The sequence below is a fragment of the Anopheles marshallii genome, chromosome 2 (assembly GCF_943734725.1).
Source record: "Anopheles marshallii chromosome 2, idAnoMarsDA_429_01, whole genome shotgun sequence".
Lineage (NCBI taxonomy): Eukaryota > Metazoa > Arthropoda > Insecta > Diptera > Culicidae > Anopheles > Anopheles marshallii.
The window spans coordinates 79,849,086-79,865,396 of record NC_071326.1 but is presented as its reverse complement, the minus strand read 5'-3'; the positions used below and the strand labels follow the sequence as shown (position 1 = coordinate 79,865,396).

Below are 16,311 nucleotides of genomic sequence, written 5' to 3'. Positions count from 1 at the left end.
GAATTTAACTAGAAGCTCATGTAGAACATACAAGAGGGGGACCACCACTGTACCACTGTACCTTATCCATCTTAAACCTTCAACTGAATGGAACGATAATGAAAGTGAGTTTTAGACTTGTTCTACTATATTGCTTGTCTGGACATCACACCATAAGGGTTAACATTAGTGTTGGATTGAGTTTGATTCAAATTTATGAATCTGAATGAATCGTTGAACTGAATGAATGTATATGAGTCTCTATTTCAAAAATTATAACCTCCACCTATACCTGTTTTTGAAAGATTCACTAACAAAATCGTTGTAGAGTGAGGAGTAGATTGCGATAGTTGATTTATCGCACTAGTTCCAAGCAATATAAAGGTATATTTACTCGGTTTACATTAGACTTATAGGTTTATGTAAAGATTTTGATTATCTTGTTGTTGTTTTATCAATATTGATCTGAGTTTAGGACAAGTTCAATAAACGGTTGACAGATTTTAGAAACTAGTACTAAAAAATTTAGCACAAGGGTTAAGTGAAACACTAGTTAAACTGTGTGTAAACCTATCTCTTTGAAATGAAAAACATAATTTTACAATAAGCCTTACTCATCAACATAACTTAAACGCCAATCAGGCGCTATTTCGACACTTTCTTCTCCACGTCGATGACCTTTAATTTCTTGCATGAACGTGAAAAATCTTTACATTCCACAATCATCCACAACATTGCAACTTGCTAGCCACGGTCTTGATGAAACATTCCTAGCGAAAAAGAAATCATGAAACAGATAAACGAGTCGCGCATCGCGACTGCTTACCTCCCCCTGCATTACAATCAATTAATCCTGCCTGTTTGCTTGAACCAAAAGCTTAACCGTCGCCCCGGCATTACCACTCCAACCCGAAACGCATTTACAAAAACTCCCGGGAGGAGAAACACAATGGAACTGATTCAGTGAAAAATATTTTTCGCGAAATGATACCATCTTCACCGCTCTGGCGACTCTCCGGATTGGAGGTAACTTACCTCTCCTCTTCCAACGTCGCCATTCGTAGAACGAGTCGTGAGAGGTACACCAGACGCCGACCGGTTGGGTTTATCTTGGCGCAGCACTAGCAGCCAGTACCAGTTTTGCTCTGGTTTTGCCCTTTTCGAACGTGAGCGGGTTGCAGTCCAATCACAAATCTGTGCGCGCTCCGACTGTTACACCACCACCCCTACCAGCGAGCGACTTTTAGAGATGTCTAGGTCGGGTAATGTTAGGCATCGCTGTACACGTAGACAACGTGTACCGGAGATCGGTGTATAATTGTGTGAGCGAAAGGGAAAAACCCTCCCTGCACCCAAGGAATGTGCAGCAACTTCCGAGAGAAAAGTGGTACAGAATGCACACGAGACTGGCCACTAATTGGCCCGAAAGCCGGTACGCAAAGGCACGTGTCCACAACAAAGTGGTCTCTTAGGAGCACATGCAACGCCGGTAAAGAGCCAATCATTAGCGGACGAACAAACCCGAGATTGTGGCACAAATTCTCACGATACTTCACGCACCAAACAATGCAACTAAAACAACTGATAATCAACCGCTGGCCTTTAAAGCATAATTTGTTAACAGAAGGAAAGAGTGATGATTATAAGATCTGTTTCAGACTGTTTAGTACACTGTGTACTAAAACGCGTAAAAATTTAACGTTTAGTACATTCATTTAATTTATGAACTTAGATGTCAAACCTGCATATTATTGTTACCTCGATCGTTTTTTATGGTGTGATAAATCAACGTATTGAAATTTAGCAATAGCTTCTTGGCAGTAATCAACGAGCTACGCATGTAGCAGCAACTTGTGGACAACATTGCAGCATCAGATCACTGCTACTACTCCGAGCGACGCGCGGACAGCAACCTACCGAATGATTGCTGCCAAAGGTCAGTGATCATAAAACAACACAATTTACGATCAATAACTCAATTTAATAATCAATAATTGCACTGAAACCGTGCTGCTGCTACTGCCGGTAGTCTCACTCCACTCACAGGGTGATAAAGCTGACAACCAGAATCGTCGACGGGCAACACACACGGGGTTTATTTTTTCATACGGTCCATACAGATGCTACTGGCAATCGATAGACATGCGCTCGATTCAGTGGTTGGTTTGATAGGGGAGAGAACATCAATTTGCTACGCGCTGGCACTATAAAGCCTGTTTTATAACGTTGCGCCACATCCACCATCGCGGACGCATTCTTGCGGTTTACTTTTCTAATTGATTTTGAGGTTATGGGTTGTGTACTGCTGCAGATGAATGGATGCATTCATTTCGCTCCCGCTGCTATAAAGCGTTTATTTACTAGCAATATATCTCTGACAACATCATCGTAATATTGCATCCAAAACTGTTGTACTAAAACAAAATAATTAGAACACACCATCATCCCTTACCTTGCAATTGACCTAAATCCTCCTCTTAATCCACTTCCACAGCGGTAAGAGCTCACCTAACGCGAGCTATTCGAAACCATCGTTTCCCACATTCCAAGGGCATCCCATAACGGCTTCCCAAGTGATCGTCAGCCGTCAAAAAGGAAACCTGCCAAGCATCGGGCGCAGATAACAACACCGTTTCACCGGAACGTTTTTCTGTTTGCACCTCCGCGAGCGTGCAACACCGCATCCGTGACAGAACCATTACCGGCGCGAATGGGTGAAACAAGCCCCAAAACCGATCCGAAGTGATCGATCGGTCGATGATAAATAAGTGTCTAAGCCTGTCGTTTCGTCGCTGCATGATATTCTTCCTACCGCACAGGGTTTGTCTGCATCGAGTGGCCAACACCGTTATGAGTCGAACTCTTGAAAGTGGAGTTTCAAAACCAAACCAACAAAAAAAAAACACATAGAAGCACGGATGTAAAAGTGTCAGACACCCGCCATTTGTGGCTTCTCATCGAATCCAGGGTTTACAGTCCTCCTCCTATCCATAGATTCATATTGCACGTTTTTCGCGAACACCCGACTACTAATGAATAGTTAACAACCGGATCATCGATCGTTGTGCCGGCTCGCGGTAATCCAATCCTCAACACAGCAAATACACCCCTATTTGTCCGGACGAAACTACTTCAGGTGGTAATCGCCGAACTGAAGAGGTTTCGATGGTTTGTCTGTTCATGGTGGAACCAACCTTTTGTTTTGACACCCGCTGTTTACACGGTTGTCAGTCAAGCAGTGATGTGTGCAAAGGAAAGGTAATCTTGGAAGCGATTTGATAGATTTCTCTCGATAATTGATCTTCAAGATTCAGCCAACACTTCTCTAAATCACCGTGATTAGGGTGTCTGGGATGATGATTGGGAAAAAGTATTATAACTCTGTACTAAAGTTAATTGGAAGTTAAAAAATGAAATTTCAATAACGTTGAAGTATGACTAAAATTTTGAGAAATAACTATAAAGTGGGAGGAGTATTTATTGAGCAGCAAGATACAGGGTTTTTGGGTATATTTGGGGGGTAGTCAAGTTTAGCGAGATTTTGATATGTTCGGGCACGTAATTGACTTGTCAAACAATTTAAAGAATTGAACACAAGATGGCGTTGACATGTTCGGCAGAACTATTGAGCGACGGTAGATTGTTGTTGTTGGCAACGCGGTTGCTATGGATTTGGCAGAAGCTGTGTTGCTATTCGCGGTACACTTTGCTAGAAGCAGTGTTGCCAGCATTGACTATTGTGTTATTCAATTGGCCAGAATAGCTTACACCATCTGACGTGCGAATAAGTGGTAGACATAGATGACTAATCAAAGAGTCGATTGTTATAGTTATTGTGGGCAGTTGATTACTAGACTGATAAACCCTGTATTTGCCGGAACAAAACAACATCTCACTGACCTTGTCAATATAATGCTCGGAAAACCTGTAATACAGTGATTTTTAATATAACACAGTCTAATACAGTAGAATAAATGAGTAGAATGAGTAATTAGTTAAGCGTATTTAATATTACGATTAATGGAGGATATCAAATTCCAATAATACAGTTCAAATAATTTTTAGTACAAAACTTCAATTTAGAACACAAATTGCAATATTCGTTCAAGTACACCGATGATTGTGGATGGACTCTAATTTCGACTAATCCTCCATATGAAAAATCGATTACAGAAATACAAAGTATAGACAAATCTTTGCAGATTTGCTAAAGAAAAAGGCACTGCAGCTTATTTTTAATTGTTCATTGCAGTTACGATTTTTCCCAGTGTAAACCAACGCAAATCATGAAGAACTAACCGGATCTCGGTACAAGGCAGTAAGCAATACCATCAGCACCACCAAACAACGGACCCATATGACCATCGCTCGTGAGAAAATAAACATTAACCCAATCCTACCGTCGGGGTTTTGGTCGAATCTCAGGGACACCTTTATTCGCACACACTCACTTACTCACCCCCGCCCTCCGGGGTCCGTCGGCCCATTGTATGCAAATGGGTTTGAATTGTACAAAGCCAAAACCAAAAAAATCCGAAAACGCTAAGATGATAAAATATCGAGGGCCACCGGGAATTTAAATTGATTCCCAACTCCGCCATACCACCGGGCGGTAAAAAGCAGCCGGACAAACGAACGGAGAGACAGTAAGGCGGCTTCTTCTTGCATGATGGTCTTGGCTACTTGTAGCGTCTGTGCGCGCACGCCTTGTAAGGAAGATATGACCAAAAACCTTTACGGGCGCGAACGCACACACACACACACGTTACAACAACTCCTTATCGAATGCGCAACCAAGGATCGGTAGACGCAACGGAGAACCCTTGACAGGGCCGTACACTCTTGCATTGTGTTTCGTTCCCGTCGTGTAACGGGGGTTGGAAACGAAAGTAAATAAAAGTGAAACCATAGCAGTGACTCAGAGGAGGGGCTGGATAAAGCAAAAGTGATGAAATAAATCCTTGCTTTCTACTTGATAAACGCTTGTTTCTTTTTAGTACTGAGAAGCCACTACGTGAGGGTAACGTCTTTGATATTTATACTGTGTGAAGTTATTGGTCTTACTTTAATCAAGGCTTTTAAGAATTCGTCTCCTACACTAGATCACCATCATAGACGTGACTATCGATGACTCCTCAATTGTCTGGTGTATTATTAAAAGAAGCTTCAAACTGCACTCTCTTTAATCGCGGTACTTGAATGATGCAGGCGCAACCATTCTCCGCCTTCACTGCGATTACTAGCACTCAAACGTCTGACCTATGCGCCACTAAAGCACCGAAGTGTTGCAAATATATCGATTCATCACTTTCCCGAGCAAAACCAAGCGCTGCTACTCCCCTTCCGGGCGTGGAAGTGAATGTGGGGACTGGGAGCAAACTGCACGCATAACAAACTGCATTCATTAACGCTCCATCCCGTCGAGATGTTCGGAGGAAATCACCGTGTAACTGAAGGGTGACTATAACGATGGGCGGATTGCGAAGAATCAGTGTGACTTGCAGGCACTCGCCATGGTGCGCGAAATCGTGGAATGTCGTCTCGGACCGGTCGGCGATCATCAGCGCGCCAAGTACCATCGTCTCCCACAAAAGGGGGACATCGAAATAAAAGGGAGTTGTTTTGTTTGCAGTGACTTCTTGGCCTGGTATGTGCCTGGTTTATTACGCACGGTCGGCGACGCTTCGCGTGGTTTTTTTTTTACAGTGACCTTCTTCTGTACACTATCGTCCCGCCTTGTACATCCGCACCCTCTGAACTGTTTTTACTACATCTCGTTTTCTTGCAAAGAGTCATTGCATTACGTACGCGCGGCCCAAAAGGCACGGTAATGTATGTCAGCAGGGCTCGGAAGCTTCCGGCGCACCGGGTGTACTACTGAGTGCGGAGCGGTGGAGGAAGGTAGCTTTATGCGACCAGCAGTGCGCATGTGTGTCGGACAAGTTTGAAGAGGCGAGCAGTCGTCTACGTGATCGTTTCAGAGAATCTGACCCAATCTGACCCGGCGACGAACAGGCGCCATTCGCGCACGCGATCTTCACATCATCAGCTACTCGAATCTGCTCGAATAACACGTTTCGTTATTTTTGCTACATCTCGCGTAAAGCTCATGATGGAGAGCTCTAGTGCCAAATATTTACAAGCAACTCGCAGAACTCATCCTGTCCCGCAAGGCTATGGAAGCAGACAACGGCAAAAAGGCCTGTTCGTGTTGTCCATCCATCAACTGCTAATGAGTTCCCACATTAATATACACTTATTTTACATTAGCGCTCGAATTATTTACCATTTCCATCACGCTCGTACGACAAAAGATCAAATTCTTTTCAAATTTTTATTTCTCCGCACTTAAGTTCCGCAACCATTGGGGGCATAATGCAGGGAGATTATAGTGTTCCAAGGTCGATTCAGCCAAAAAAAAAATAATAAAAAGCAAATACATAAACATTCGAGATTCGTTTAATTAGCATACAAATTGATAATTTGACTCTACAATGATGATCACCTTCAACAGCCACTGCCTACAAGGCGTGATTACACCCTAATGAATGTGCTATTTGCCAGCTACCTGGCGGATTGTTGTACGACAATGAGCGTTTATGGGCTTGCTAACCATTGTCAAATAAATCACGCCTCTCGGGACAACCGTTTAAATTAAACATGTTTTCTTGTTTTTTTCCAGACACATCAACTAAAACACACCCGCCGTACCGTGGTTGACATAAAGTTATTGTTTGACACGTTCCGAAGCAGTCGCGGACCACTTGTTATTTTCTTAAACGCAACATGTTTGTATTTTTATCCCTTAAAATAACAAACAGGCTCAAACAATTGAACGTCTCTTGCAGGCCGATATTAGAAGGTACTGTAGAACAGTGAATTTGCAAATCAGTTCCCTCACACTGCTCACCTTCGGGCGACTAAATTTGTCGCCTTTCACCACAAAAGCCCACTCGCTCACGGGAAACCTCCGTACCATTTGGGGAAATCAGAGCACGCATTCGCGCCGACAGAGAGATCATACGCATATCAGACGTGCGTAACGTAACTCGAACCGATCGTACCACGAACCGGAGGGACAACGTGCTTTCTAGAGCAGATACGTCCACAAAAACGGACCCGGTGTGGACGTTCCTTCCCATACGGCAAAAGCAGCGCAAGTAGGCGAAGAGTAAATCATTCACATGAGTCACAGAGATGCATGGCATGCATACTTAACAAGTCGCGAAACAGCCTACCAGACCTAATTCCTGCGAATTCCCCCCCCTCACTCTTTTCCATCTGGGGGAATGGAAGGTGAGGTAGGGGGCGGGATATTTGCGGTATCGGATTTTTCCATACAACCACCAACGTTTTTCTCTTTCTTGTGGGCAGTCGCGTTCAGATACGTTCCGCTAAAGATTTATTGCCCCGGGCCGATAGTGGCCGGGGTTCGCGCTGTCGTGGCCGTGTGTACACCACAAGCTACCGGACTTGAACAGACTTTTTTTTGCGGGCGGTTTCTTTAATCGAAACTAGGGGGGGAGAGGAAAATGTTGCGATATCATGATCGGTCCATGATCGGTAGGGCTGCTGTGAGTATACTATGTGCCGCAGAGGGCAGTAACCAGCACGACACAAAATTCATTCAAACGTAGCCGAAACGGCCAATGCGAAAGTTTGAAACAGAGTCCCAAGCTGTAGAACAACTACGCAACTCTTCAGGGGGGGGGCACGGTGGGAAAGCAGTAAAAGGATAGGAGAAAGCTGAAGTATTTCTTCCAAAATTATAAACTTCAATCTTGATGTAGTGATGCACTCAAAGTGCAGTTCAATTTCACAAAGATTACTCATCAATACATCGAGTCTCACTGTGTACAGCAAGGAAAACAAAGTTTAAAACAAAGACTTTGTCTGACCTTCCCGCATGAGTGCCCTCTCGATTGACCGGCAAAAGAATAAATCTCTATTGAAGCATTGATTGAATGACACTCCCAATTAAGCAGCTTAACCGTCGTGTCTGCATTCACCAGCCGTCGCTCGGATGCCTCAGCTCCACACGCAGGAAGATCTACACGCTTGAGCACAGCAGGAGTGGTTGTGATTTGTATCCCCAATTGCTTCCTGCTTTACAACAAACGCTCGACCTACATTCTGCCAGCCTGTAGACTGTAGACACTTTGGTAGCAATATCTTACAGACGCGCGAGAACTTCAAAGACAAAACACTGCACACCACAGCGCGAGAGCATCGATTAATCATGAGCCTCGTTTTGGTGGAGGGGGTTCGTTTAATTGCTCCAATGGTTGGGTTGTTCCAAATACGGTATGAACAAGCCTACATTTCTGATAGCCTCATGAATGTCGGTCAATGTCCCTTGAAGAATGAAAACCAAAATTAACAAATAGCTTCTCTAAGCCCAACTTCACAAAAGTGCGGCAGTTAAGATTAAAACACATAGCAATACGACAATTAAGATTTAAGTTTCTTATGGCCGATTTATGAATGAGAGATGCGAATGGATCTCTGAATTATAAAAACACATTTATCGGTGTACTTTATAATTACTTTAAAGTAGTGATGTGCACAACGATTCAGAATGAATGAATGATTAAAATCTTTCTAAGGAGTGAAGTAAATCTCCAAGAAGAGTATTTATAACTCTTTGTAATTTATCTCCCTCACAAAGAATTTAATCCCTGAAAATAATTAAAATTTAACTTTTCACGGACACTTCAACTCCCGTACCTTCAACTGCCGATTTAAATCGCAAGTTAACTCCCACAAGAATCCTTCACGGCGACCTTCAACTCACGATTCAAATCGCGAGTTGACTCGCACAAGAGGTAACTCACGAGTCAAATAGTGGGATGAAAACCACAGCCGCCTCCCCCCTCCCGGCGCTTATTTCAAATTATTGAAATTGTAAAGAGTGTAGTTTAAGACACAAATAATCATTCTAACTCTTCAAATCGGTTATTCATTTAAATCAATGATCAGAATTAAATTTCCTATCTTTTTTTTTTTTTATTTAAACAAAACATAATGCTGATTGTTTTGTTGTTTGATTGCAAGTAATACTAACACATGTTTTTTTAAAAAAGAAAATAAAATATTTTCAAATTCGATCAAAAGACTTCATTGTGCAAACAAGCAACGAACATTGTGAGTTTCTCTCATATTAAGAAACAACAAATTAAAAAAGAGCTCTTCATCTTTTCATCTTAAATAACATGATTTGTAGCGATGTTATAAACATGCTACAAAAGGCCAAACTTACCAAACAAAAAGCAAAATCTCTAACAGCTAAACAAAATCATAAAACTGCGACATCGAGTTCAAAAATCGAGTTCCGCGGGTGGGAGGAAAAAAAAACACGTAAACCAATGTTGCGAATTCAAAAAGAAATGAGAGTGAAAGGCGAACTGTTCATGCGCAACGGGTTGCGGGTCTCCCTCCTTTGTATGTGTGTTTTGTACTCGTGTGTAGGTGGACCGTGTGTAACAACGGTCATGAGAGTATAGAAATGATCACCGTCTCATTCGACAGCATCATTATGATGCCGATCATCATCATCATCATCGTCGTCTTTCGATCGTTACGAAAACAACGTAATTGGCCATGTCCGTGTCTTACCTTTTTCAGATGTTTGTTGACCCACTTTGTGAAAGTTTTCTTCTGTATGGCATCTCGCTCATCTGTGCGCGAGTTCGTTGACGTTGATGCGATGCGGCAGCAGCAGCACCGTCGGGAGACAGTTGGAGTTGATCCACGTTTCGTAGGCGCCACCCGGGAGAAGAAGATCCGCACAGATCAACCGTTTCGTTTCCATTCGATTCCCATTATTATCATTTTTTGTCGGTTCAAAATTCCATCAAACGGTGACGCATGGGTGGGCACAAAACGTTCAGATGCAGGAGAAAGGAAGATGAGAGAGAAATATTAGTACATTTATCTAATTATGATAAATTGCGATTTTAATCAACGAGCGGCATGCTGAACGAACGTACAAGAAAACGTTTATTAGGCAGATTTATGTTGATAAAACGATCGCAAAACCGCACACATTTCGCTTTTCATGGGGCGGAGGCTTGTTAGGTGTTTTTTTTTTTTTCGTTAGAGATCTTATAATAACACTGGTAGGCACGCGCAAAAAAGCTTCGTTCGAATTCGCGTTTTGCTTTCTGCTTCCCTGTCCCAGCAGCAATCGTAATGGAACATCTTAATCACCGCTTTTAGCCAGTGTCTTTTAAATTGATTGAACAAGGAAATTATAACTGCGACTGCGATGGAAACATTTGTTGCTCGTTGACCGTTTTATTACGCATCGACGTAAGATATACTACTGCACACTTTCGCCAGGAAATAGGTAGTTGACTACCGGGCACAGGATGAGGTGGTACGGTCACATTTCCGGTCACAGAAAATCGGGCAGACAAAAATTACATCTAGCAAAATTACTAAATTCCACAAAATTCCCATGATAAATTAAATAAGTTTAGTTGTTTATTATTAAACTGACTTTAAATTGTATTAATGAAAAATATAACAATTTCATACAACTTAAAATAAAATGAAATAAGTGCAGAGAATAATAACAACCGTGACATACAATGTCAAATTTGACAGCTGTCAAATGATTGAAATGACGTTTATTTTTCTGTTTCTGGATCGAATTATCTTCAAGAATACAGAAATCTTTGTATATGCTGTACAAATTACTCACGTTCACGTTTAATGACACCGTTTACTTCTTGAAGTTACATTATAAAGAAGCTTCATTCAAATACTATTCTTACAATGCCCTTGAATTACCACTCGATCGTCATCTACCGTCATACACACAACAACAAAACATGTTTTGACAGTTAAATTAATGCAATTATTATTATAACACGACTCTCCCTCGCACAGTCGGCACAAATTTGCTTATTAAATTCAATACAACTTCTGTTGGCTATTTATTTTCTGTTTTTTTCCCCCTGCTTGACACACATCTTCTAACGCCCTTAAGAAAGGGCTATTGATGGTGAGTAGCTGTAATGGAATTCACCAGCATAACAGCATCGAAACCGTACCTTTATGGTGCTTTATAATGAGCTACGATGTCGCTTCGCGATGCGACGGCAAGGAGATAGTAATGACGTGAGGTATCACAAACGAACGCCAAAGCGTCTACACAAAAGGTATCGCAACCACTTTTTCAAGGTCTAGAAAAAGTGACAAAAAAAAACCCACGGCAAGGTGTTGCCCACCGTTCCCCCATCGTGCCGGCTTCAATCCCCTGCCCCGACCGCTTCGTTTCTTGCCAGCTGTGCCGATACGATGATAAAGCGGACAAATTTGTTTACTTCCTCCATTGTCACTTAAGCGTACGGTTTTTTTAAGACAAGAAGGATCAGGGAATGCGTGAGCACCGCAAAGTTTGGGTATCACCTAGAGAGTGTCCCCCTCACCTGCGTGTCGTGCCACATGTACGCGACATGTTTGACACTCATTAGCATAAGTTTCCTGCAGTCACACTCATCGAATGCTGTCGATCCCTTTCATACGCAAGACGTTATCACCGACCGAATGTGTTTTATTTTCATTTTTCTTCAACGCGCGCATAGACACACAGGGGGTCCCAACAGGTAATTTAGCTAGTAACCTAAAAACGGACCGCGGCCCCCTAGGCACCGAGCCTCTCTCGACATTTCGGGGCCCAACATACAGACCCTTTTTAACATGCCGGTTGCCTTGAGGTTGATTGTCAACGACTGGATGAAAGGCGAACCGCCTCACGACACCTCGCGGAACGGAAACATTATAAACATGCGACACGAGCCCTTTTAATGTTAGGCGGGAACACACTGGAAAAAAAAACGTCTCCGTCATCTCGTCAACTTGCTATCAACTTGTTTACACTCTAATGCTGATTATAATGAAGGCTGATATCGAATGATATGCAAAGAGGCTATCAATATGGTTCATGCAAGAGCTATGTGTTTAGTTTTAAAGAAACAAATGTGCTATAAAAAACACTAAAACTAATAGCTAGTGGTTACAACCAATAATGGAGTTCATAATGGAGGTTTTCTTGAAATATCTTAAAATTTCACATATGAAGAGTGTCAAATGAGTTTAAAGCTTTTAAAAAAATACCAATTATATTAAGTTTTAATTTTAACTCAAAACCCTTGAATATTCGAAAATAATTGTGAATGATAATCAATTATCTGGTCCTGATCATACATGTTCCAAGTGAAAGTTTCTAAGCTATCCTCAACAATTTTTCTCCATTATCGGAAAGATAGCAATCTACTCTTAAAAATAAAACATTCACCTAGATCGCACGATAACGGAGTCCCGATCGTTGTCAATGAAGTCAAAAAGAGAAAGAACCCCTTCAAAGCGAGCCTGTTTTATCGACCATAGCAGCATGGAAGTCATATTCGCGTGTGATCGCATGTCCCACAAGCGAAAACCCTGCAGCTCGCACTAGTCTCTAGGGCTAATAATCAAATCCTACCTTGATGTCAGCACTATCTCGGAAACAACCATCACGGGAAAGATAAATCAACGGAACGGAACAATCCAAGAAATGAGTTGCTGATTTCTTCCTTTCTTTCGCACAAATTCAATTACCACCACGTCCTCCGAGAGGGCTTCACCCGCTGGCAGCATGGAAACCGGTTCCGGAATCCATCAAAAGACCGACTCATCCATCTGTGGGTGGCTGCGCGAAAAGGGTGACGGAGATTGTGCTGCTCCTTACCACAGCGGCAACAAACACACACGCACATCGGGAGATCGTAGTGGCGGAAGATGAATGGCCAACGGAACGTACCACAGCAACACAGCATGCGAATAGCCGGAACAGCAAAAGCCGTTGAAGACAGATGATCCCGTCCACAGTCAGTCATCGTCATCGTCCAAATGGCAGTGGAGTTGTTGCTTAGTAGACACGTTTCGTGGTTCATTCATACATCGTAAAGCGTTTTATTTTTTGGTGGATTGCTTCTACGGCCACCTAATTCTTTACAGTACATAGTTAAACAGGAACAAAATAATAATTCCAGTCTATTCCTTCAATTTGTTCATGATATCATCGAATAATTTCCATACCGAAGATGTGACCAGAATTAAAATTTCTCTTTACCCGTAAGGAAAAAACCCGAAAAATTCAAAAATAAAACGACTTTTGGGCGCCATTAGCCACTATTTTTAGCACTCAAACAACAACCTTGCTTAACATTCCGCCGGCGACGGACCGATCACGGTCACGAATGCATGAGACAGCGAGAACAAATCTACCAATTGACAAGTGACAATATTTTAGGCAACACTCCACCACAAAAAAAAACTCTCCGCACAGGTACGAGGAGTTCCAGGAAAAAGCTATCAACCCCCTCGAAATTACAAGTCTTGGATGTCAAAAATGCGATCGATCGATCAAAGGGCATCGTGCGTGAGTCGCATGGGCAACGAACGCACACGTGTGTCGATGCGATGATAAAAAAGGCGTGATGTGAACGAGCTAAACCAGCTCGGCGGTGTTTACTGTCCCAATTTCTTACTCACCTCTCCTCGGGCGTCTTCGATCTTTAACAACGACAACGTTTAATACTCGCAATCATATCTCTGTTCTGCCGTTCAGTCCAGTAATTTCTTTACATGTTTTGGACGGTTTTGATGTCTGATTGGCGAACGATTGATCGGTTCTTAGCGCAACCGGAACATGTATTAATAGTAATGTTTCCTTTCCCAAACCTAATCAATCATTTTGCACTTGCTGGTAGACGATGGGAGTGAAGGTGATGCTACTAAACAACCAACACGCTTATCACAGCAATAAAATAGTCCAATCCACCAACATGCTTTAAGTGAAGTACATTATATTACCGCTCCCAAAACAAACGTTTCCTTAGCTATGGGTTGCTTTTGACCAGTGAGAAATTGTGCTGATGGTTCACTTGTACCACCAGCGAACACATTCAACACCTCTAGCCGAAATCGTGCCCGAGCTTGTGCCAGTTGAAACGGAAATACCAATATTTGAATTGCTGTCAATGTCATCCGGGGCCGGGTCTGTCCATTAGCGTATGAACCACAATGCAAGCGAATTACTCATTGATGACACTGGCGGGAATTTGGGAACTGCGTCGTGACGTTACCGCTCGCCACCGAAAACCGAACCGGTCGCTACTGGAGTGAAATTGTTAATTCAATTATATCTCATTACCATCGTTACCAAGGCAGCGTACGCTTTCGGTTGTGCACAGTTAACGAAGACACGCGTAGGAACAGCAGAGCGCATGGTAATCTAATCAATCATGTACCATCACGATAAGGGATATCGAAAGATTCATACCAGTTTTGCAACTAGCTTTCAGATGCGATTACAACATCAAACGATACCGCGCACTGTCCCCAGCAAGCATCGAGTATAGATATTGTTTCCATTCTTCTGCGCAACACAAGAAACCCAAATCTGATCATGGTGACGCGCCACCTGACAATGACGGGCTTAACTTGACGATAGATAAACAAACGTGTGCTTTGGTGACGTCAACGCCGAACACAATTGCACTGACGCACGTGATTTATCGATAAATACCCGACGAGTGCGCGAATAAAGATGGCAAAATGCAATTAAGCTCGGGATGGTCATCGGAAGACTTCGACAACCTATTAGCAGATTCGGTGAGTAGTCCGTTTCATCCGGTGACCAATCCTTTCTTTGCTTCACTAACTAGAAGCATGTACCAACACACCGATTGTACACAGCATTATCGAGGGGAACGTGACTCACGGTTGCATATGCCGCAGCACAATCGGCATCGAATGGCACGAATCGTAATTTAAGACACCGCTCTTCACACATTCACACAAAGTAGCTTTTTCGTAGACGACAAAGAAGGGACAATAAGAAGGAAAAAAATGGCATACCCTTACGGAATGCACTGGAGGCGATAAATCAGACAGTGTTCCATTATCGAAATGAACAACTCTTGTTCATAAGCGAGATAACAAACACACCTTGGATACGGTAGCAAGTTGACCGTATTTAAATTTGGGTCAAATAGCTTGGATCTAAGCAGAAAGTAATTTTAAAAATTTTAAAACGCTTGAAATAACGTTCAAAATATGAAAACTAATCTATAACACAGACTTGAACAAAGGATGGTACGCTATAAAATGTAATTGAACATAAATTAAAGAAAGAAAGCATAATTTAACAGGCAAAAACAGAAGCTCAACAATCAAAAACATTAAAAAACACAAGTGGCAAAATAAATAAACAAAAATAAAATAGATAAATAGTAAAAAACTTTGATTAACAAACGAAATGAAAACAAGAAAGGAAACTTTTACAATACATGTACAAAAAAAAAATGCATAAAAATGAATACAAAGATCAAAAGTGCATAGATATAATATTGAAAAAAGGAAAATATACAAATGAAAGCTGTAAAAGTGTAATAAATACAATCTTTCAGGGTAAAGAATGCCTGAGCTGTCTCCTTCCACAATTAATGCCTTAACAAACAGGATGTCAAAGTTTCTATTGACTTTGCGTGACCGTCAACTTCCCTAGCGGTTGTTTGCCAAACTACGGCTCTTTTTATCTCACGGTTTGTCAAAATGTTTACCAAAAATCATCAAGTTAGTAAAGGTGTTTGTTTCGGGATCAAGGACATAAAACAAATAGAGAAATCAGACCAAACAAAACGCAATTTAAAAACCGGATGCAGAAACACAGCGAGAAGTTAGCAATATTGAGGAACCTTAGAGCAGCGAGAAGTTAGCAATATTGAGGAACCTTAAGCGGGCCATGTCTTTGTTAATTTCGAGCAGGAAGTTCTCGTCTCTCTCGACTCTCGGAACAGCTGTAGCGACACTAAAACAGGACACCATCTTGGTCGCTGTCAAACAGGAAATCGCATGCATCGAGCCTTGCATATGACCACACACGCACAACAATATCCTTCGCAACATTGAAAACACGACACACGGCACACAGAGAGACAGGCTTACCGACGTTGGTACGAGACCCCACCGCCAAGACATACCTATAATATCCCAAACAAAATGTTCCCATATCGTCATCAATTCAGTACCTTTAAACTGTGTCAGTGCATCCTCGTAGCCGCCCTGGCTGGTAACGTTCAGGGACGATCCGGTCGCCGGTGACGTCGCCGTAAACGATTGCCGGTGACGTTTGGCCGGTGTCGTGTGATAGTACTCGCCGTTGTTGTGATGGTGATGGTGGCTACCGTTGTGCGGGCTGCTGCTGCTGCTGGCACCACCGACCGCCACGTTACCATTGCCCGGCCCCGGGCTACCACCACCGCCACCATTGTTGTAGTA

General features: G+C 42.4%; 1 protein-coding gene across 1 annotated transcript in view; it reads right to left on the bottom strand.

Annotated features, from left to right (window-relative positions):
• The window catches only part of LOC128710217 (dystonin), a 103,934-nt gene that overhangs the window by 87,368 nt on the left and 255 nt on the right, over positions 1–16,311 (bottom strand). Inside the window, exons 2-3 of the mRNA XM_053805262.1 lie at positions 16,062–16,099; positions 9,595–9,656 (exon numbers count right to left, since the gene is read on the bottom strand). Coding sequence (XP_053661237.1) covers positions 9,595–9,656; positions 16,062–16,099 — 100 coding nt within the window. The remainder of the gene's footprint in view (positions 1–9,594; positions 9,657–16,061; positions 16,100–16,311) is intronic.